This window comes from Netta rufina (genome assembly GCF_964035555.1).
Source record: "Netta rufina genome assembly, chromosome: 5".
NCBI classification, from domain to species: Eukaryota; Metazoa; Chordata; class Aves; order Anseriformes; family Anatidae; genus Netta; species Netta rufina.
In genome coordinates, this window is record NC_140128.1 from 45,236,067 (window position 1) to 45,259,269 (window position 23,203).

The window sequence follows — 23,203 nt, forward strand, 5'->3', positions numbered from 1 at the left end:
CCCACAATGATTGCAAACAGTCCTTTGAACTGTGAAATCTTGCAATGCACTGAAACTTTTTATCCTCTGCTAAGCACTTTGTCCAGTGTTCCAGGAATCCTAAATACTGAATCAAATTGAAGATTTAGTTCCGTATTCCAAATTCTGATTTATGACTTTTGAAAGGAAATGATTATTGCAAAGCCTCAGTGCGGTCTAATACTCACGTGTTTTTTATAGCTTCAGGCACAGAATATCAATCAGATTTTCTTGAAGCTAGACCTCTGATGTGATGAAAGCCATTATAGCTTTCTCTAAATAGTTGAAACTTGGCCACAGAATTACTAGAGTGAATGCTTTGGAGTGGGGCAGAGCGAAACTGCACTTGCTTTCTGGGAGCTGTCTGCACTTAAGACTATTAGACTTAGTAAAGTCATACCCTATGCCTAGATTTTAGAGAAACTGTTTATCACAAGAGGCAACTTTTGACAAGATGTGCGCCTCTTCCCACTAATGCTGTATGTCTATCTGTATATGTCTAGTGAAGCTTTTACCCTGCCAAAAAAAAACGTCCCTCTTGCTGAGCCCAGTCACTTCTTGTAGCAAACCACATTAACATCACAGAGCAGGTATCATGCATCTATCTGCAAAAGCAGACAGGGAAACTAGGCTTAACAATAAGCATACATTTCCAAACAGAATTTGGGTGAGGACAGTGATGTTTAACTGGAACTCGGCTTTTATCAAAATGGCAGCATAATACAAAAATCCAAGAACACTGGATATACAGAAGCTGCTGGCTTCCACGCATTGGTTAAAGAAAACCCCTTCTTGCATAAATGGAGCAGCAGCACAGAACAAGCACAGACTTGGCTGTACAAATACATCTCTTCTGCTGAAGGAATTTACAGGAGTTTTCCACCTGGAATCATACTATAATGTTTTAATGTCATACCAGTGGTGGCAAAACCTAGTATTAAGCCATCGTGCTGGCTAATGGGAATTTCTTCTGCCTTACAGAACACTGCTGTGCTTCCTTTGAATAAGTATAGCCACTGATTTGTCTCTGTAGTAAATGCCTCCTATATCTAACAGTCACATTTAGTCAGAAGTAAAAAAGCTCAGTAGCCCATTCTGGGCCTTAGTACAGTCAAGATGACAACAAAATACAAGGATGTCATTGAACTGCATATTATCATAGAAAACAGATTTACTTTGCATTTAAGTCACATTTAATACAAGACAAGTTGGTCTGAAATGGTGAACTTAGTTCTATTTGGAACAAAGTATGGCACAGATTCCCAATAGCTATGGACACTGTGTAAATAACACATTTTTCTCTTTGCAATGATTATCAATTCGCCAAAAATAGTGTAACAGTCAAACGGGAAGAGTGAAGGAAAACAGATTTAAGGGAAGAAATAATAAAAAAGTCTAAATTGAAAATAAATGACTGCTTTTGTAAGAAACTTTATTTAACTTCATTTTTAAAAATGCATTCTCTCCTCAGAACAAATGCCACCTTAAAAAAAGATTGCAGTAGCACACGCTTGCACTCAAAGGAAAACATGCAAAACTGATGGCTGAAAAAATTCTGCATAAAAATCCAAGACTTCAGGCAAAAGTTTGCCCCCATGTGCCTTCAGGGACCCCAGACCATAGACAGCTTTCAGTGCAATGCCTCTTGCTTCCAATTGGTGGGGAAAATATATGGCAGAAGCTTGTCTTCTGACAGCTACACTCTCCCAAATGTTTGAAGCAAAACCAGTCTCTGCTATATTTTATAATATCATTGTTAAACGGTTGCAGAAAGTATAAACAGAATTCAATAAAATGTCAGAATCCAGTGAAGAAAAACTTTTGATTTCTACCCTGTGCCATACATTTCTTAAAAAATTAGACAGAAAAACAGATTTTATTAATACACCCTCTTTAAATTTTTTATTTCTGAAAGCAGCTCTTTATGCAAATCATAAGCAGTTCCTGAGTAACTGCAGTAAACAGTGTCTTTTAAATATTTTTGCGCCTCAGCTCTTCTGTTTTGGTTCTTCCTTGTTTTTCTCCCTAGTTTTCAAGTTTAATCTCAGTTCCTTTTTCAAAAAAAATGTGCAAGTTCAGTTAGCATCATTTCCAGAAGTCCACAGCTTGCAGGTCTTCCTGCAACAACTATAAGATCTGCACATGTGCTAGGTTGTATTCCTAAACCTATTGCAGATTTTGCTCTCAAACCTGTACAGCATGCATTTTCACGTCTTCTTCAGCATACGGCGGGACTGCCATGTATGGAATTTATTGTAGGCCGTCTGCAGCATCTCTTCTATATGACTTATCAACTGAAAGATTAAGAAGAGAAAAAACAAGTCTCAGCTACCACAAAATAGATCCCCTCCCCTGCCTTTGATCAAAGAGATGCTCAGTTGGATTATTCCTTTCATTCACTCTGAGTGATCTCACCAAGATCAAGGAGGTGTGCCAGATGAGGAGAGAAAGGACCTAGAACCTCTATGCTAACTGCAGAGGTAGCAGTTCAGAGAGCTACTAAGCTAAGCAGGTCCTAGGGACGTGACACTTGGTTCTGCTGTTTGTTCCGGTATTTAGTCTGTAACCACTTAAAGTCTGATATGGTGGGAGATTACTCTGAAGTAGCTCAAGTTCTACTTCATGATGAAAGTAGAAAGTGAAACATAACTTGTCCCTTTTCTGTTGTCTCACTTGAGCAATTTCCAAAGTTACAGCTCTTGACAAGTTTGTTGTCATTCAGCAAGGTAGCCAGGGAGAGTCAAGGAGAAAAGACATACCTAACTCTGTACCTAATTTCCCCTCTACCAATTTCTTCAGTAATAAGACTTAAAATGACATAGGATAACAGAGCCACCATCCTTTGATAATTGCGATTCACATTATTAATATGCACCTTATGTAATTAAAGTTAAGAATATTTTTCCCTTACATTTGTGCTTAAATACTGTCTCCGAATCTTTTCTTGGAATGGGCAGAGCTTCGTCACCTGAAATCTTTCCAAGTTGCTCCTCATTTTCACAACCTGAGAGAGAGACAGAAGCCAATGTTCTAATTGCTTGCACAGAACACTTCATAACTCATTCTGGGGGATGCTTTAAGTGTGTACAGTTTGAGGAAGGAAAAACTCCTAACACATCTTTAACTTAAAGCATGTTTTATTTTTGAGTACAACATGCCTGAAAATCCACTGTGGTGGCAAGGTGATTACTATTACTTGGTCAGCAAATTCTATAGATATTAACCAAAACATTTTTTTCTTCTTTCGTGCAAAGGCTGTATGGTGTTTTTTTTCAGGCCACATTTTGCAGCAGAAAATCTAAGATGGCTGAATGCAAGTTTTTATCTCTGTGATCCATATGAGGTCAGAGGTTGAGAATGGCAACAGAAAAATCGTAACAATCCTACCTGGTTATAGCCACACATCTCTTCACTAAGGCAGCTCTGTTCTAAAAAGCAGTGCGTGTTTTGAAGCTGAGTGGTTTTCAATGGATAGAAGGATAAGGAAAACTTCCTTGTAAACATTGTTGCAGACATTAGGTCTTACAGTTGGGAAGGAGGGTCTATAGTTTGTGTGTGTTAAACTGACAGTGATAAATCTGCAGCTGGAAAACAGCTGACCATTCTGTTGGAAACTAGAGCACAGGAAGTGTTCCTGAAGGGGGTTAAGAGGCCTGCAGGGATAAGCATGATTTTAGCCAGTAGCACCAAGTTGCTGAAAAAGTCCCATTTTATAGTGTTCTGTGAACTTCAGTTCTAGGGATGAGTAAGCATTGGCTTAAAGCATGTGTATTAGTTCTGTGTTTCAAGTCAATGATGGTCATTTTAAACCATGATCTGGCCATGTCTTAACCATGGCCACAATAGGAAGGATCCACCTTACCTTTTCTTCTAGGAATGGCGTATTAACTGGAAAGCAGGACCAGAAGTGTCGTAGCAGTTCCCCTACTGCCACATACAAGTGTTTTAGTTCAGACTGAACGTCATTTGGCACCATCTCTGCAACGGGAAAAAGGCTTTGTCACTTCACTCAAAATTAGCATATGTAAAATGAGTATGTTAGGCTAACGAGAAGCTTAGCAATATACATTTCTTAGTAGAATGACAGAAAGGTTGGCTGGGAGGGAACTCTGAGCTGCCTCACACCTGAAGTAAGCCTATCAGTGGCATTAGATCAGGTCAGCTGCTTATTTATGGCTATGCATGGAAACTCATAATATTGAGGCAGATCTATAGCCAGGCTAACAATGGACACCGTGCTTTAATCCAAAATTAGAAGTAATAATTAGAAATAATTACTATTGTTACAGTGGTATAGTACTGACTGTTTCTGGGACCAGAGCCTTGTTCTGTTCAAAGCCCAGTGCAAAAATGGGCTGTGAGGCATGTGGTGAATACTGCAAGCTAATGTAACTTCTAACTTTCCCCACTGTTACATGGGCAATGAGAATAGTCACAGCACCTGTCAGTGATAGGGCACATGGAAGACAAGAAGTTTAGGCAGGAACAAGGAACTTCCTCCCCAGCAGTGCCTTAAAGAAAAAAATAGCTACACTGTTCAAGAACAGGGAGGCCACCACAACTGTAAACAGCAGGGATAAAAAGCACAGCCTGTCACTGAGAATTGCAGGACTAGTCACTTGAACAGTATATAACAAACTTGAGGATGAGGCTATTAAGAAGGTGGTTAGGCTTGATGAAAGGGAGCACCCAGTCTGGCAGTTGGAATGGGCGAGAAAGCCTTGTTACTGGCTTGCTGACTCCTTTCTGACCAATAGAAATTCAAACTTTTTCAACAGACCGAATAGTCTCTGTCCTTCAGATCAAGTAGAAAATGTGAACTAGAGAACTATACTAAACCCTGCCTTGTGAGAACAGGGATTCATCTGCTGCAAGACTAAAGGGAAGGGAACTCAAGCTGGCACGAATGTGACAACAGGAAATAGAGCAGTTGAATGGAGATGGGAGAAGGAGGGGTTGCCTGTTTGCCCTTGTAGTCCACAAGAAAAACATCCTTCACAGGGAGCTGTGGATCTTAAATGCAGGCTGCGAAAAAACTAGTTCCAAACAATTACCTAGAATACACTTCTTTAGAGCTCTCCCAGACTATGCCTCTTATTTTCTAAAATACAGGAAAAAATACAAATTAAGAATGCTGAGCAAGCAAACCCATTAACTGTATGACGACTTAGTATCAGGTGCATCCTTTATCACTTCCTCTGTAAAGTTCTCATTCACTTGCTGCAGCACTGGTACAGCCAGCGCCGCCCTCATAGGGTGCCTGGGTTGTTTTATTTCTTGTTGCCATAACCAGTCTTATTCCAGCTACAAGTTTCCAGAATTTCCTTTATCAGTGTAATATATTCTAAGAGAGAGATAAAACAGCAAGCTGCTTTAAAAAGGAGTAAAATGTGATTGAAGTACTATATATCCTAAGTGCTTACGGTTTATGGCTTGCTGTGTTCCACCCTGCATAAGTGCTCCTCCAGGTGACAGGACTGCAATAGTGCTAGTAGCATCACCACTTGAAAGAACCTGAAGAGAAAGAGGTTACAATTATTTCAGACCATTTTCTCCAACGTGTCTTTAAAGTAAATTGTATAAGAAATCTAATTGTAGGTATAGTTGGGAAGATGCAGTGGAAGCTCTGATGAAGAGTTTGCTGTACTGAAGAATTAAATGAGGTGGCTTTGTTAGCTCATGTTTTCAATGAAAGCTTTCCAATTATGAACCAACAAACCTTTCCTTTACCTAGTATGTGAACTGGCTGCACAGCTACTACTACAGGATAATCCTTACAATACAGAGATGTGACACATTCACAGTTGTGACCCCTTTTCTTATGGCCAAATTTAAGAAGGGTAGTTCAGAAACTGTCTGGTGAGATGGCCATACTATCCTCATGCTGTTAAAAGCGAGCTTCTCTGCAGCCCATACTTAAAAACAGATCCTACCTAAATGCATTTTGGGGCAAAAGACCGATTCAGTTACATGCCTGCTTACTACAACCTCCTAACACCACAATATCCTAAGTTTCAGAGGGCGGGATCAATAATATTTGCCAGTATTCATGTTGCATGACTGTCCTGCTTTACTATTTTATGCCTTTGCTACTTCTTCAGAACAATATGTTAACGGTAGAATATAACTGAGTATCAGCAAAGCTTCAACTGTCTTTTTTTTTCTTATTGTTTTCGGTGTTTATATTTTAAACACAATAGCTGAAAAGGTATCACCTGAAGTTGTAAATTAAGTTTAGGCTGATGAGTTAAAATTCCAGTAGCCAAGAGACAGAAAGCAAGATGTTAACATTAGGAAGGGAATTTCGCTAAAAATTCTTCCATACCTGAGTTAGTTTGGGTACATATGCTTCCATTTCTTGCCTAATACTATTAAAAGAACTAATTATATCCTGACTGGTTGCATATTGCTGTGATTGAATTGGAGTTGGACCATGATAATACCTGTGAGAGAGAAAAGTATATTAATAGGAGTGTTGGTAAAAAATGGAAAAAATTCGTTAGACATTCATTCATATGTTTGCAATTTTAGACTTCTTTATTTTTAGACTTTTTAGACTTTGCAACTGTTGACTCCACTATCTAAATACTGTTTGTTGGCATGAATAGTATATATATTGCCAAGAGGTTGGGTTAGAGATGGTATGGTGACAAAGTAAGACGTTTCTATTGTTGAATCTGTGAGCATCATTCTACCAATAAAAAGCTACCTGTACCACCTATTTTGCTCAGTTCTGGGAATATCATCAGAATGGAGGAATTCACACTGCTTTTATTTGAACCTCAGCTAAATGAAGCTACACACACATTTGGATCTGTTCTCCTTCCAGTGGTATCACTCCTTCTTTAAAGTTACTTCTATGGTTCTTAAACTCAAGAGTCTAAAAAACTACTACTAGAAAAATACAAGACCAGTGGCCAGTCCAAACTATCACAACAGCACTTCTTTCCCCGGGAGAGGACTTTGCTAGGAATTGTCTACGAACACATGCTACACACGTTTTTCCACTGAGCTGCAACAAAGTGCTGAACCTTTAAAATAAGCCTGTTAAGATTTTCATAGAAATTATGTCAAAGCCCTCCTAGTAGGTTTACAGAGGCTTAACGAGCTGAGAAGCAAGGTAAATTCAAACTACAAATTTAAATGGAAATTGCTTGGAAGTTGGTTTATGCAGGAATTCATATTTTGCTTCTAAATTTAGCCTAAACACACTTCATTGCGGCACAGTGGAAACTAAATCAGCTGACTGTGTGCAGGCTATGATGAGACCTGCTAGATAGAATATGCTGAAATAGCCCAGCATATTTTGTTAACTTACCTGTCAGATTTCTTTAAGTTTAGTGCAATAGTTTTAATGCTATTATTCGTTGCTAAATCTTCATATTCAATGGACTCCTGTAGTTTCACCTAAAAATAAACCAAAGAATTTTACACTTCACTAATTAGAGCACAATTTGGCACATTTACTGCCTTTTTTCTCTTACTTAACCGAGTTTGTGTGAAAGGGCTACTAACACCTTAATGAAAACAAAATTGACAGGAATGGTTTGTGTCTGTCCTCCTAAGGGAGGTATGCCCAGTACCGTTTTAAATGCGCAGTTTGCAAACGACTGCTTTTTCTATAGATTCTGACCAAAACTCACAGTCCCTGACACCTGAGAAATTATTCTGCTATACATACACCATTCTTTGTTCTCTCTACTTAAGTCCAGCTATCTCCAGATTAACAAAAACAGTAATACTGTAATGGCTGGAGTACAGGAGTATAGGACTAACACCCTAACAGTTCCCCAAGATATTGGGTAGAGCATTCATGCTGAGAGGTGCCACCACAGTGGTGACAGACTTTTTCAGCATGGGTAACACCACAGGTGTAGTTCTCCTTTGTAGGCTCTGACTCTCATGCTACTTTATCATTCTTCTCATTGTCACATTTGTTCTTGTCCTGGTCTATTTACTTCCTCAGTAAAAGCCTACAGCTTTCAGGAAAGTCAAAGCTTTTGACCACTGCAACATTTAAAAACTCGAGTATTTTACACCCTTTTCTCACAACATACACCGGTTTTGGGTCAGGTTGGCATTTTCTATTTTGGCTGTCAACTCTAGCAAGGAGTATTCAGTTAAGTTTTGTAGCAGTTACAGTACTTTTACAGCACTTCCAGGTGTAGTTCATTCATGTTTACTAACAGGCATGCTCCACGCACAAAGCTTTTCACTGGCCCTCAATTGTTTTTCTCTATACTTTTAAGCAAAGCTAACTTAACTATCATTTTAGATGCTTCTAAAACACATAATGAACCTTCAGTGTTGTTTTAAGAGACAGCATCCAATTCCTTTCATTTGGAATCGCATCAGCTAGCTTTATACCTTTTTCATTGGTGGTTGAAAGAAATCTGAATCCCTGGAGTTTCCATCCGTACTGCTGGTCTCACTGTAATGGTCATTTTGTGCTTCTCTTAAAATAGAGAAACAGCATTAAAAAGAATCCACCTCAAAGGAAATTTTAAGTATGTGCTAGAAACAAGGTAAATACATCTATTGCAGGAGTTCTATATGCGTTTTCATACTGTACACCAGCTTCCCCTCCCCCCCCATATGTCTTAACTTATAGAAGTTGATCTAGACCAAAGGAACCAACTCCTCAAATAACCCTGTTTGTCAAGGGGGAAATTCAACAGCAGGGAAGGGTACTTCTGCCTCTCTGCAGAAATAGTAGCATGACCACAATGCAAATGGGACACAGCAAAATCATGCAAAACAAATACTTTGCATACATGCTGAGGCCAATCTTGTATTAGCAGAGGTATGGGACCCCTGAAATAGTACTGTTACAGAAGGAGAGCTACTGTCTTGTCTCACTCTGAACTGAGGAACAGAAACAGATACCCAGAACGTTATCTGAGGCCCACTGCTCATTCTGGGTGAGACAAGAACAACGAAAGGGAGCTCAGCCATGCAGAAGAAATGATTTAAATAAGATCTCTCACAGGTAAGGCCTGTAGGATTTCAGTACAGTAATAATCTGTTGCTTAGGTGGTTGTCTGTAAACCAGTTGTACAACAGAGCTCATATCAAACCCATTTCATTCCTCTTCAAATGAGTTTTTCCACTACAAATATATGTAACCAGCCGATACCTTTAAGGCATGGTCAGGGACACGGTGCTGCACTGGGTAAACCTTTAACATGGTTTACCCAAGTCACACTGTTCTTCTGCTTCTGCTTTTACCTCTTCCCATGCAACCTGCTATAGGAAGCCCCAACAGGCCCACTCCTGGAAGGCAGGCAATAGAAACTTCCTGTACCAGACTTCCCCACCCGCACAGCAAACAGTAATACTTCTGCAGCCTTCAGCAGGGTTAGAGAGCTAAGGCTGAAACATCCTTTCCTTTTCTTTATCTGATTTGTATGGTAGCGATCCAGCTAAAAATAGCATTTATCATCTCAGACAGCTCTGAAAAAAAGTGTATGAAGTAAAATGGAACCTAATAATACTTTCGTTTCTAGAACCTAATAGTTCATTCATAAAAAGAGGCTGGATGAGGAACTGCAGATGTATTTTCCTTTTGGAAATTCCTTAAAGTATGCAACAAAATTTAGCTTTTAGGCAACATTTAAACTTACTGTTTTTTGAGGCCAGCTGCAAGGACCATGGCACTATGATGATTAAAGCGTTTTATAATGGCAGCATTGCTACTTTCTCTAGCAGATTTTGAGGCATTTGATGTAGAGGCCACAGGAGCAACACCATAGCCCTACAAAGAAAATAACACTAGTTACCTCCTCTCTCGAAGCCAGAAGGACCATTCTGTGTTTTCCATTGAGTCAGGAAGCCTGTGTGCCGCTTGCTTGCAATTTCACCAGGCGATACTGCATTATCATCTAAAGCAGTGTTTTCTTACCTTCCCTCCCACCATCACCCACATGCGCTCTGAAAAAACTCCAAATGCTTGAACATTTAGAGGTGTCAGGAAAAAAGTCTTGAACAAGTAATTTTGTAAGACACCTTGATCTGTTGTATATACAGGAGTAGCTTTAAAAAAAAAAAAATTACCTGTACTAAACAGACAGGCACGGATGGCAAGTAAGAACTAGCAATTGTGTTACTGACCTCTTTTTAACTTCTTGTAGAACACCAACAGCCTGCAGGCTAAATGACACCTGTCAGGAGGATGTGATAGCACTGGGAATTCGAAAAACCTCAAGCCTTAAAGCTGGCGGCCTTCCCCAGTTACCAGGTGGCTGAAGGCAAAGCGAAGTAATTCCTCTTTAAAAAAAAGAAGTCTGGCTTTATACCCAGCACACTAAGGCAGGCATCTGAGCACAGGCTCCAGTTCTTTACACACATATAATTGGTGTAAATGTTGAGTACTCAACAAGCACAGCAGCCTAGTAAGTGACCTGTCTTAGAACAAGCATTTGTACTAATTTCAACAGAAGAAAGATCTCCTTTCCCCTTAAATGAATTGTTTCTTTTTTTGTATTTTTGCCAAGTACTTACTTCATCTAATGTTTTATCTTCCAAAGCTGTTAAATCTATCAGAGGGTTTTTTACTCCTTGAGATACCATTGTTTTTAACCCTGTATGAAAGAAAAGACCATAAAAAAAAAGCCACACAGAAAAACAGAAATAATTATGGGATTATGACACTGTATTTAACCTTCAAGGAAAGGCCAAAGGTTCTGCAGATGCCCAAATATCACTACAACTAGAACTTCTAACCCTTTTCAAAAGTTCCCTTGAAAATAAACCATAAATTTGGAATATTATTGTAAAAGAGCAGCCTACTAATTACAGCAGCTTTCAACTTCTACACATAACTGAACACTGTTCTATATGTAAAAAAGAGGATGCATTTAATACTAGTTGTATTAGTGGGGACTGGAAGGCCTTAGTTTTGTTTCTTCTCATTTTGGCACTGTATTGCTGGACTGTCTTGGGTAGAACGGTAGTTTGTATCTGGTGATAGCTTTTACTTGTGAAGGGTTGTGAGTTCCTAATAGAATGTATTCACTAGACAGAACATGCACCAAGGAATGGTGTTAAATGATCTTATCTCTTCACATTCAAGGTAGGTTTGCAATCATACAGAAATGTTTAATATGAAATCTTGAATATCATCTGACTTAAGCTTCTATTAAAACGACTGACAGAACAGGTAACAGGATCCACATTTGTCTGTGAAAAACTGATCCTACTAGAAAAGCTGTACCTGCTCTAAGTTGTGCACACAGCATGAAATGAAGGCTTATGTAAAATAAGTTATTCCATAGTAACTGATGGCAGAGCATAAGTATATTATCATGATCACTTATTTTTGGAATTGATTTATTGTTGCCTGAGTTGTGATAAAGGGTATTTCTAGTACTAGCACTTCCCCATTTGTTTCAAGGAATACTTTTGCTATCAGACGGCCTAAGAATAATAAAGCTATAGACAACTTCCAATGTCCATCTCTACCTCTCACAGTTTGACAAATAAGACATCCAATAGATGGACATATGAGAACTCTGACTTGAGTTTTGCAAAGTTCACTAGCCATACCTCTTGATTTGTGCTCTATAATACTGCTAAGTTAACAGCCTATTGCAGAAAAAGAAAACTTACCTTTTTCATCCAGTTTGGCACATTCTGCAAAGAGGTCTTTTGAGCCTGTATTGAGTCTGTCCCGATGGAAATAATGAGACTGAAAAAATCGTGTCCAGAATTCCCTCTCTGTCATGTTATGTGGAACATTTTCTGCATATTTCATTTTTACTGCAAACAAGCAAGTAACGATTACAAAGTATTCTGCAAATCCTAATACAGCACTTTACATTACAAATTCCTTGCTTCGTTCCTTCCTTTCTGTCTAGTGCTATCACCATTGGTGCCAGTTAAATGTAAGGGATTGCAGTAGTTAAACACCAGCAAACTCTTCTATGCCTTGCAATACTACCTAGTGCTCTGAAAAGAAATGTACATCACAGAAACCAGAATATTCTAAACTGAATTACACACACACAAAGTCTTATTTACCAGAATTCTAGTTATTCTCAGGATGGATCTAGCATTTTTAACCTAGAGCCAAAAGGACCCCTTGCCAGGGTTCAGCATAGTGAAAGAGAAGGATGGAAAACTGTCTCTTGCCCTCCTGTAAAGGTAGTATTGTGGAGGGAAAAAAAAAAAAAAAAAAAAGGCATGATCAGTAAGGGCGTATTACGGCAGCCAAGTATCTACTTAGAATTAAAAAAAAGTCAGTGCAACAAGTCGAAATTCTTTCATCTAATGAAATCAGGTTTTCATTTCAAAAGCATGTCTTAGCACATACTTCCTTCCATCCCTTCTCAAATTAAGGAAATAAGACAGGGAAAATCATCCAAAGAGACTGAAGATACAGTCCTTTATACTTACAGGCTCAGGCTTGCAATGTAGCCTTCCTGGAGTAAAATGATAGTAAACAAATCTTAAATGAATGTATTTGTAATGCAAAGCACGATTCTTACCTGCAGGATATGTTCGAAATATGGATTCGATGATATCTGAAGTCAAATTGTACCTCAGACCATTGCAACCATCTGTTTGAGGCCGTACATCAGCCTAAAAAAGAAGCATACAGGGAGGAGAAACAGTTTAAGTCTGAATTCCCTCTGTTAATGGAGAAGGAAAAAAAAAGGCATAACTATGTCAAATTCTGCTGCAGATAATCATCTTCCTCCAGTAATGCGTGGCATATTTGATCATAAATAGCTATTTTTGGAGTGGTAAATAAAAGAGCATGCATTAATTAGTTTATTATACTTGCCACTCAAGGAATGATTCAAGAAGTAGACTGTAGATTTTAGAAGATGAAAAAGACCAGTCAAGGGAGATATGCTTAGTTTAATATAACCTTCTTCCAAAGTAAGAAAAGACATGTTTACTGTACGTGCCCAATCTTCTGGTGTTCATTCAAGTATTCAGCTAGTGAAGGATCAGTGATAACTTATGGCTGTCACACCTTATTTTCTTAAGCACTAAAAGCATCTCAGTATAAGTGATAAGTAACATTGCATTTAAAAACTGACTGTAAGCCTTGGTCAGAACTTGCGAGTTACAGTTCAGTAATCTTTTTAGGAAGCTCTGCATCAAGCAGAGTCAGATTCTCGGTGACCGAGGAAAGCATACGCTGCCTTTTCTTCCTTTTCCTGTACGCTTAAATTCTAGTTTTCAATACTACCTAGTTTCTAGAGAAGCACTCATTCTGAACAGAGCCAGACAGTTATTTTAACTTGCATGAGAACACAAATACCTAGAGATTTCTTCTTCACAAATGCAGTGTACACAAACTGGTTATTAAAGTAACAATCAGTTACTTTAAGAAAGCTTCACTTTTTTTTGTTAAGGTGTAAGAATAGTGCAGTGACAGAAAATGAAAACAAATTCATTTAACTGATTCAGATATTTATAAAGGGAAAATGAGCATTTGTATAGCAGGTAAGCCAGCAAACAATTCCCATCTCCTCTTTCCCTCCCAAACCTTTAGTATGTGCAAACAGTCATACAAAGGTAAAAACGGGATTCCAGCTAGAAAATCATAATCTGTATGAGCTTTGTTGCAGAAGTAAAAACATGTCTCCGTGGAAGGAATCTGAAGATTGTACCTACATTACTTTTAGATTGCATTCAGATTACAAAAGCATTGAGATCTTATGAAGGGATAACATAACTGAAAGTTGGGGAAAGAGATAAAACAAGCTTTCAGATGTACAAGTTGTTCTTTGGCTAGCTGAAAGCATGTACCAGTTTAGAAAAACAAACACAGGGAAGGAATAAGACTGCTTTGTGTGGGTGTCTTCACGGCTTCATTTATGCACATGGATTGCAACAGACACTCTTTTATTGCATTAATTAATTGCATTAATACACTATAATCTAGTGACTAAGTTAATCATTTTTTCTGTTACATGGAAGACAAAGCAGCAGTATGAAGAGCATCTGCCTATTGCCACTTTAAGGTTAAGTTCAATCTGAGCATCTTAAATCGACAGAATTGAGGTTGCAGATTTGCACAAAAACTACTTTTTTTTTTTCTCCCCTTTACACTTGCAATATTTTAACAAACAGAGAAAGAAGAACATTCAAGTATGTGGGAATAAAGTATAAGAGCAGAAATCTTTCCCCAATTTGTTTGCTCTAAAATGTTTTAAATTAGAGGTTCAACATACCAGAAATGCTGCAGAGATGCCCACATCCTGCTTACTAGGTGCTGCAGAATTATCCCCTGCATTCAGGCTTAAACGGTTGGCCCAGAATTCTTCAGCACTGATTACTTGGCTCACAACAAGGTCTTTATAGAGCTGAAACAAAACAGGATCTTCTTGCAGCATTCTGGTAAAAAGAATGTATTGAATACAATTGAAATGCTGAAGAATAAATCACTAGGATTTCCATAACTAACATGAGTTCACAAAAGGAACAGAAACTAACTCTTCTTTCAAAAAATGCTGTGTATTTCTTAATAAGATTGTGTAAATAACCAACCTCAATAACGATACTTGTCTCAAAAGAATGAAGGGCTTAAAAAAACCTTGAAGGAATAGCATTAAATGCTAGAAAACAGTAAAGCCTAGGAGAACATTAATATGGGATTAATGTCTTGTCCTTAAATATTCTGTGAAGCTTTTGTGCCTTTGCATGCCCAAGACTAGTCTCGTGAACTGCAAAAGCACACTGACTCTTCCTGAACTACCATTACCAAAGTCTCATAGTAGAAAAAGAGGATTTGGGCACCATCCAATTCTTGTTTAAAATCTTAAAATTTGGTAGTTACAGGTCTCTACTTTAGTGCAAGAGTACAGATAACAAAATATGCATGTTTTAAGATACCTTAAAACACACATGATCTTGAGATTTTTGTTCATTTACATTTCTGTTGGTGACAGTAGGACCTTCACCACTTAACTACTGCATGCAGTGCTAGTGCTGCAGAAACATTCGGTGTTGTTACCTCCACCAGGAAGTAACGTTTACAGAAGTTAGAAACCAAATATCAAGCAAGTACCCTTACTGTCCACAATACAAGAAAGGTATGCACCAGAAACTTCAGTTATTTCATGTTCTCTTTTTCATGCAGCTGTATACCAATTAGAAGCTCACACTAGGTTACCTGCTGGGAACCACACATGCACGCAGACAAGCAGCCAATAACCTCAGCAACCTTAAGCATATTCCTCAGGGTCTTGGTTGTGAACAAAAAAAGGAGCTGTCTTGTGAATACATAGTACACAGTCTAGGGAAGAGCGTGGATAGATTGCAATTTGGACTGAACCAAAGTCTGTAGCAGCTCTGAGGACAAAGTATGATGAGATATAAGTGGTAACCTTTTGGGACAGGACATTGCTAGTATGTTTTCTTACCAAGGTTATTTTTTATTTGTAAGAAAAATAATTGGATATGTATTAGTGGCCATGACCACTAATTAGTGCAGCAGGAAATAGTCTGTTACTTCGAAATAGCTCGTTTAATCGTGGAATTTTGGTACATACCTCACCCTAAGTATCAATAAGCAGAGGAATGCCACAAGGACTCTGGATGAAGTACTGCACCAGAACAGGCTATACTTTTCGGCCTCATCTGTTCCAAATTAGGCTAGTGAAGCCCCATCACTGGTCTTGAACTTTAATTGTTAAAAGAACAGACCAGAACAGTCTGTTCTAAAGATTCTGTCTTTTCTGATTCTAGTTTTCTGTAACTAGAAAAGCTATTAATGCCACATAGCATAGTACTGTAGAACTCCATTTACGGCTACAAAGATTGAGAGCTAAGACTGTCCACCTACTTGGTGGTGTTACTGTTAGAAATGAAGAAACAGCGTAAAGAAACCAGTATGGTAACAGTGCCAAAGTAGCCTGCACCGCTGTAGTGTCTAGCTGTCACTGCAGTACTGAAAATAGTCCATCTCAGATTTGTCAGAGCACCAGCTCAAGGACTCTTGCCTGTTTGGGAAATCCCTTTGTAAAGATCTAATCTGCCCAGTAAAGTAGTATTCTTGTTTTTTGGTTAAAAAATATACAGTCTACCTTTAAGTTAGGTAAGTTCAAAGCTACAACAGTCTTTGAAAAGGAAAGCTAGCAGATATAGGATTCACAGGAGATGCTACTGAAACTCATCTGGGGAGTCACAGAGAAGTGTGCCCTAAGACCACAAAGGCTGCTTTAAAACAAATGTTTTGTAGAAAAAGAAGCATATCTTAAAAGCCCTTTTAAAGAAGAACTTAGTTCCTGAAACTCTTCTCTAAATTCTTTTCAGAATAAACATCCTGTGTGCCAAATAACAAAACTACTACATGTCAAGTGAGATGTATGAAAAAATAGAGTAATTTAGTATAGTATATATGAAAAACAGGAAAGAATATTTGGCAGGAGCGGGCAGGGAGGAAAAAAACAAGCACAAATCAAGGAAGGTGAGAACTTCTGGAAAAAAAAAATCTTTCAGGCAGCTTTTCTCACTGGTACTTATGTACTTAAGCACACTAAAGAGACAGACTGCTAGTTGGACGCTTTCATCTCACAGCGATAGGTAACAAAGACTGGGTAGCAGCTGGGCTGGCTGCCTTTACACCTCGAGAATGTGTCACTGAGAACACAAGCACAGTCTCAACATGTTAGAGTTATATAAGTCCTGAGGAACTGCCTCTAAATTGAAAGTGGAGAGATTTTTACAAACGCAACATCACAAACAATGTTGCAATATAACACAAGTTAGACAAGACTTAAAAAACAAATAAAAACAGCTTTCAGAATCCTTTCTCTTTACCTGTTTTTCTCCTCAAGTTCTTTATTAGCTTTCCTTTTGAATTTGGGCAACAGTTGTTGAAGAAGATCCTTAACAGCATCTCGCTCCTTCACTGCTGTGCTTTCATTGGAGAAGTGAAAGTTGGTTGTGTCCCCTGCATGCAATACTAGCTGAAGCTGAATCTTAGCTTTACCTTCTGGACTGATTTTCTGGCCTAGATTACACAGAGAGCATTAATTAGCAACAGACAGTAAGCTTATATAAGAAACTGTCTACCCTAGAGTATTTGGTTATAAGCAGTTATCCACATCATCCAATTAAATGTCATTATCCTACATGTGAACTCCAGCCATGCAAGTAGAACAGAGTCCTCCCCTTAAATTAGTTGGAATGCTGCACCGTGTCCTCTCCAAAACCCAGTATCCTTCAGCCACAGCTCAGGAGCCCAGATTCAGCTTGGTATTCACTACATTCTCTGTTAGCAAACTCCTGTGAAGTAGATTTTCACAACCTGGAGACTTCAACCTGGTACAAGTCCAGGAGGCTGCTGAAAGGTACAACCTTGTCATTTCACCCTTGCCCCTTCTTCCCACAGCCTCTCTTGCACCAGTGCTAGCGTTTGTGCAGCAGGCCACGCCAAGGAACCAAGCCACTGAAAAGTAACCCCCCTTCTGTTTTTCCAGCTGGGCCAGCTCCCACAGAAGAGTAGTAAGAAAGCAGATGCAGGGTGGGGTTACAGGATGTTGACAGCAAAAGTATGCTGGTTTCAAACGGCGTGCTGTAAGCACAGTTAGCCACAGTACTCCCCAAAGGTGATCCCCAGTGCCTCCAAGGTGCTCCTACACCCTAATGACTCATAGGAAAAAGCTAACTCCTGCTTCTTGTAACCAGAGGGAGCAGAGGCTAGAACAAGTAAGTTTTATGGACAGTAAACAATTACATTTATGGGTTGTTTTGTTATACTGACTTCACCATAGCCCTGCAAATGGCACCCACCTAACTTCCAATCTTGGCCCCTTTCTCCAATGCAACTTGGAGACAGGAACCAAAGGTCAACCTAAATCATGGTCTTTCTTACAAATTTCTTATCCCACTTCAATTTTGAAAAGACAAAAAAGCGCCACTCATCCAAGTTATTAAAGTGTACAGGCATGTAAGTCATTATATGTAAGCTGCTTAAGTGTGTATAAGCTAAATGGCTGGATAAAACCTTCACAAAATTGAAGGTAAGTGAACAGACCTTTTAAACTTCTGGTCACATTTGTAATTCAGAAAACAGCAATTAGTTTTCATTCATCACACACACTTCTGATCATGCTGCAGTACTTGTATGTGACTTCTGACAGCAGTAATTGCTAAAGCTTAACCAAGTGATGCATACAACATTTTAAAATTATTTTTTTGGCATTACAACACATGGAACACAAGTACTAATTGGAGCCAGAAAGGCAGCATAGTATAGACGTTTCCTGTTCAGTTTTGACTTGCAAGTACTCTGCTATTGCAGCAGCAAACACTTATTGGGTACGTTACAGTCAGGCCAAACTACAGAAGCTAGCACTTGTGAAGTTGTGGTCTGTTGGATGAAAATAAAACAGCGAGGTTCACTTTATATGAAAACTGGAACAGCTTTAGATGCATAGTTTAACAGATGATATGCCAGATAGCTTCTGTGTTAGACCCTGAAAATCCTATACTCTTCCTCAATCCTCCTCCCACCCTTCCCTTCACAAGCATATGGCATAGATAATTTGTTTGATTTATTGCAGATTTTTTTCAAAAGTTAATAGAGCGCAGTGTAACAAATATCTGAAGAGTACAGAAGTTCTACAATTACGTACTTTATCAACCGTTAAGCATGTACCATGGACCTGATCACTGCTGCTACACAGAATAGCCTAGCCAAAGCCCCAGACCCTTGCAACCTTCCTGAATTATCTACCAGTGTTTTATAGCAAATAAGCTTTGGATTGTATTTAAACATTTCTTGAAACACCACTTACTGGAATAGGAAAAGTCTTCACTTACATTTTATGTCTGCATACATATGGCTGACTGTGAAGCGGTCTTTGCCTTCAGGTGCCCATGCTATCCTTTCAGCCATAAGGTAGAGAGCCCCATCCTGCTTCTTCTGACGTACCTTCTTTACTATCAGTAACACTTCTTCAGATGATGTCGCCATTGTGGCTACAAGGAACTATTAAAAAGAGCAGAGTTGATTATCATCATCACTTACCTCTTTCTATTCCTGTCAAGGTATTACAACCCACATTTACTCATTAATGCCTACATCATTTTTGAACTATTGCAGATAGACATGCTCCCCTGTGACAATGCAGTTAGCAAATTTATTTAGACAAAACAGCGCGAGCTACTTAAATAATGCACCTAATTATATTGCTGAGACTCCTCGTGCTCCCATAAAAGACCTGCACATCTTAAACCGATAACCAAGTTCTCCTATTTTAATCTTTCTTTACTGTTTTTTCAAGCTCAGAAGAAAACCAAAGCTACACAAGGAACACAAATTCCAGATCTCCTCTGGCATTTGGCAGCATTTCCCTTCTTCAGTACGAACAGCAGATGCTAAATCATTTCACAAGACGGAGGGATACAAGGTATGTGAAAAAACAAGGATTTTCAGTTCTCCTCTGCACTAAAGATAACAGTCCAGTTATAGTCCTGTTCCTACTGTCGTGATTTTTGCCCAAGGCTTGAACGATATTTGGTACGCTTGGTCCCAGCTGTCTAGTCTCCTATCCCCATCCCTCAGAGGAACTGGACTGTATTAAACCTGCTTCAAAAGAATGGGAATTTTTTCACTAGTCTCTCATCGACTAACCTTTTGATACATGCTGTAATCTTCCCAGCAGTCACCATCCCTCCTCTTTTCAGGTTCACTCTACAGCCTTAAATGTCTCAAGAAAATATGTATGCCATAAGTATGTCTAGATTTTGTTAACATACGATTGCACACTTAGCAAAAAATCCCAGGTTTAGTTTGTTTGCTGTAAATGTTTAGTCTGTCCAATTGCTATATTTTGCACACCACAAACTTTTCTGTTGATATATAGAACAGTATTTTCAAAAGGTGATACATGTATTTTATGTGTTTTATAGTAATGTTTGCTGGTGTCTGCATCAAACTTCAAAAAGCAATTTGCATCACTTATCACATTAGTAAGTATCACAAAATGACACTTCTGAGTATTGAAATACAGATAGTTTGTTTTTTTAAGACATCAGCAAGATAGGAGATCTTACTCTGACAATCTAAATAGTAGGATAGCATTCCCTTCGGCAAGTCAAAACCCATCATTGAAATGCGTTAAGTAAAACACTGTATGGGAAGATTCAATGGCAAACGGGCTCTCCACTTAAGCTTTGCTCATTTATCGTGTCACTCAGCCAAGGCTTCACCCAAGACTTCAGTGATGCTGAGCTGAACGTGGAGGTTCACATCAGCACCACTGCAGCAGCCGCTAGAACATGCTGTGCCACATTCAGAGCAGCCCTGCTAATACTGCTCTCTCAAGGAAAACTGCATGGCGTAATTTCAGGACTGTTTCCTAGCATAATCCATTACAGTCTCCCCAGCAGCATTATTCTCTTTTGGTGCTATTTGCGCTACCATTTTATGGAGAATTTCCTGTTGCAGGTCTGTAGTCTCTCATCAGCACCTTATCCTTACTGGAAAAAAGCAGCTAGCCACAGAATCCAATAGACCAGAAACTTCAATATACGCAAGACTACAGATTTTGACGCTTTTCTCCCCTTGTTAATTTACAGTCCTTTGAGATCATTATTATCAAATGCAGTAGAGACAAAACCACACAATGTAAAGGAATTGAAATTGTTCTGAACAGAAAGAAAAGCGTTTCCATAGTCAGGCATTCTGATGCAAGTTGCTTTGCTTTTAACCATGCTATTTCACCCACCTACAAGCAGTCTTTTAACTACGGAGGGAAAGGATCAGCAGCTAGCAACTTCTCCTTTACAGACGCAGTGCTCCTAGCACAGTACCCTGCAGTGTGCAATCTGTGAACGCACAATTATCCCACAAGTGGCTCATTCTACCTTCTGGGAGAGCGAATGCATGAGCTTGCTGCCATTCTTATTTGTCACTGCTCTGCTCCCTTTTTTATGCAGTAATTTATGGTGGCAGTAGGGTGATATGCACAATAAGCATTACCCAAAATGGAGAAAACCCCGAGCTGTCTTTTAAACAATACATCAGGAAGAGTAAGAGAGGGTAATAATCAGGACTTAGAAAAGTTACCATCTTTCACAAACGAGAACAAGATGGCTTCTCTTGTTACAAGAAGTACAAAATTCTAAAATAGAAATCTCGCCCAGCTGCTAGAAAAGTGTGAGGATGGTCTCCTACTGACTGCAGAGGGGAAGGTGATATCCTCACCATGCACATGCAGGGAGCCAGTCACTTTCTCTTTTCTCTGACACTTAAGGCTTACGATGAAGAAGGGTGAGAGCCATCAATGATCTGCTCACGCCTGCCCCAATATTCTGACGTCTATATTTAACAACTCTGCTGAAGCTTCCAGGAATCAGTACTGCAGATGATGATGTTGCTGCTCAAAGAGGCAACAACTGCACCATTCCTAGGGAGGAAATCTCATGTTTTACATCTTTGACTGATAGCTTTAATCTGCTGCTAAAAGAAGCAGTGTTGGAGTTGTTCAACTGTAGATTTTGGAAGACAGACTTATCTGATTTAAGCATCTTCTTGAATAGGAAAACCAGACACTTTATTTGAAATTCTGTAGTGACAAAGCTTTTAAAGAGATGGCTGATAGTTCTGAAAAGCATCTGGATAAAGGGGTAGGCCTTAACCCAGGGGTATGACTTTGCCATCAAGCCTGTCTTGAGGATGTCAATGTCAGCTGCAATTTACAACTGGCAAGATCAATCAGGAAGCTTCAGCTTGGCAGAAAACAAAACAAAAGGTCCTCTTTGCTTGTCTATGACTAACCCCTGTCTCCCAGCTCTATGGGAATCTTAGAATCACTAAGGTTGGAAAAGCCCTCAAAGATCAGCTGGTCCAACCCTCCCCCCGCCACCAGTATCACCCACTAAGCCATGTCCCTGATCACCACCTCCAACCTTTCCTTGAACACCCCTAGGGCTGGTGACTCCACCACCTCTCTGGGCAACCCATTCCAAGGCCTGACCGGCTTTTGGAAGCGAGCACAGCTTTTTGGCAACACCACCACATTTTAACGGTTCTCTTGCCTTTAACGCAGGGAGCCTCTTCTTACCCGATCCCACAGCCGGGAGCCTGCCTCGTAATGCCCCGCTGAGCGCCCTCCGTTACCAGCGCTCGGCTCCAGCCTCCTCCTGCGGGGCTCGGGGACGGCTGAGCAGGCACGGAGCAAACCTTTACCCCGTTGGCTAACCCAGCGGCGGGCAGGGGCCGGCAGCCGGGCTGTGCCAGCCTCACCGCTCGCTTTCCGCTGCCGCAGGGCGGGCCGGGCAGCCGGTCCCGGCGGGCAGCCGGCGCTAGCGGCCAGCAGCCGGTCCCAGCGGGCAGCCGGCCCGCCGAGGCGCGGCCCCACCGCCCCGTCACCTCCGCTGCGGCTCCCTCGGGGCGCAGCCGCCGCCGCTCCGGCCTGCCCCGGGCCCCCGGCCTGCCCCGGGCCCCCCCCGCCTTTGTGCCCCCCGCCGGCTTCCCGCCGCCCGGGCTCGGTCCCGGCGGAGCCCCCCGGGCCTAACGCTCCCCGCCGGGCCGGGCCGGGCCGCGGCCACGCCGGGAGGGCGCCCGAGGGCCCGGTGCCCGCGATGCGGCCCCGCCGCCCCCAGGCGCTTACCGTGGGCGGGGGCCGGCCGGGCGCTGGGGGGGTCGGGCCGCCGCTGCCGGGGCCATGGGGCGGGCGGGGGGCGGGCACGTGACCGGAACACGCCGCGGAGAGGGGGGGAGGAGAGGGGGAGGGAGGAGGCCGCGTCACGTGACGGGGGAGCGGGCCGCCGCCGCGCGGGCCCGGCGGTCACGTGGCCGCCCCTCCCGCTCTCCTCCCGGCTCACGTGACGGCCCCTCCCCCGCCGCCATGACGGGAGCGGCCGGAGGGGGGGCGGCGGCGCCGGTGCCGCGCCCACCCCGCCGCTCCCCCCCGCCCCGCCGCGCCCGGCCCTCCCCGGTCCCCGCCGTCACCCGGCCCCGCGGGGCGCGGCTCCCGCTCGTCCCCCGCCATCGGGCCCGGCGGGCCCCGGCCGCTCCGCTCCCAGCTCGGCGCCGCCCGGCGCGGCGCTGCGGGGGAGGGGCCTCCCCTCGGCAACGGCCCGCCGCGGGGGGAGGGGGGGCGCCGCGTCAGCGTCACGTGCCCGGGGCCGCGCGTCACGCGCCCGCCCGCCCTCGCGCGGCCGGCGGCCCGCTCGCCCCGCCCCTCGCCGGGGGTCACGTGCCGCGGGGGGCGGC

At 41.5% G+C, this 23,203-nt stretch overlaps 1 protein-coding gene across 3 annotated transcripts; it reads right to left on the minus strand.

Annotated features, from left to right (window-relative positions):
* Positions 1 to 1,433: 1,433 nt before the first annotated feature.
* Positions 1,434 to 22,920, minus strand: GTF2H1 (general transcription factor IIH subunit 1). Of its 3 annotated transcripts, none has more exons than XM_084287187.1 (15): positions 22,599 to 22,920; positions 18,802 to 18,970; positions 16,795 to 16,987; positions 14,205 to 14,367; positions 12,504 to 12,597; positions 11,626 to 11,775; positions 10,519 to 10,598; positions 9,642 to 9,772; positions 8,386 to 8,473; positions 7,337 to 7,425; positions 6,344 to 6,461; positions 5,442 to 5,532; positions 3,881 to 3,996; positions 2,930 to 3,022; positions 1,434 to 2,312 (listed from the first exon to the last, which is right to left on the minus strand). In XM_084287187.1, the coding sequence occupies exons 2-15, from the start codon at positions 18,953 to 18,955 to the stop codon at positions 2,226 to 2,228; spliced, it is 1,647 nt and encodes a 548-aa protein (XP_084143313.1). In that variant the 5' UTR covers positions 18,956 to 18,970; positions 22,599 to 22,920; the 3' UTR covers positions 1,434 to 2,225. The 3 variants fall into 3 exon arrangements, with proteins under 3 accessions (XP_084143313.1, XP_084143314.1, XP_084143312.1); XM_084287188.1 differs by lacking the exon at positions 22,599 to 22,920 and adding an exon at positions 22,050 to 22,537; XM_084287186.1 differs by lacking the exon at positions 22,599 to 22,920 and adding an exon at positions 19,616 to 19,694.
* Positions 22,921 to 23,203: the final 283 nt, after the last annotated feature.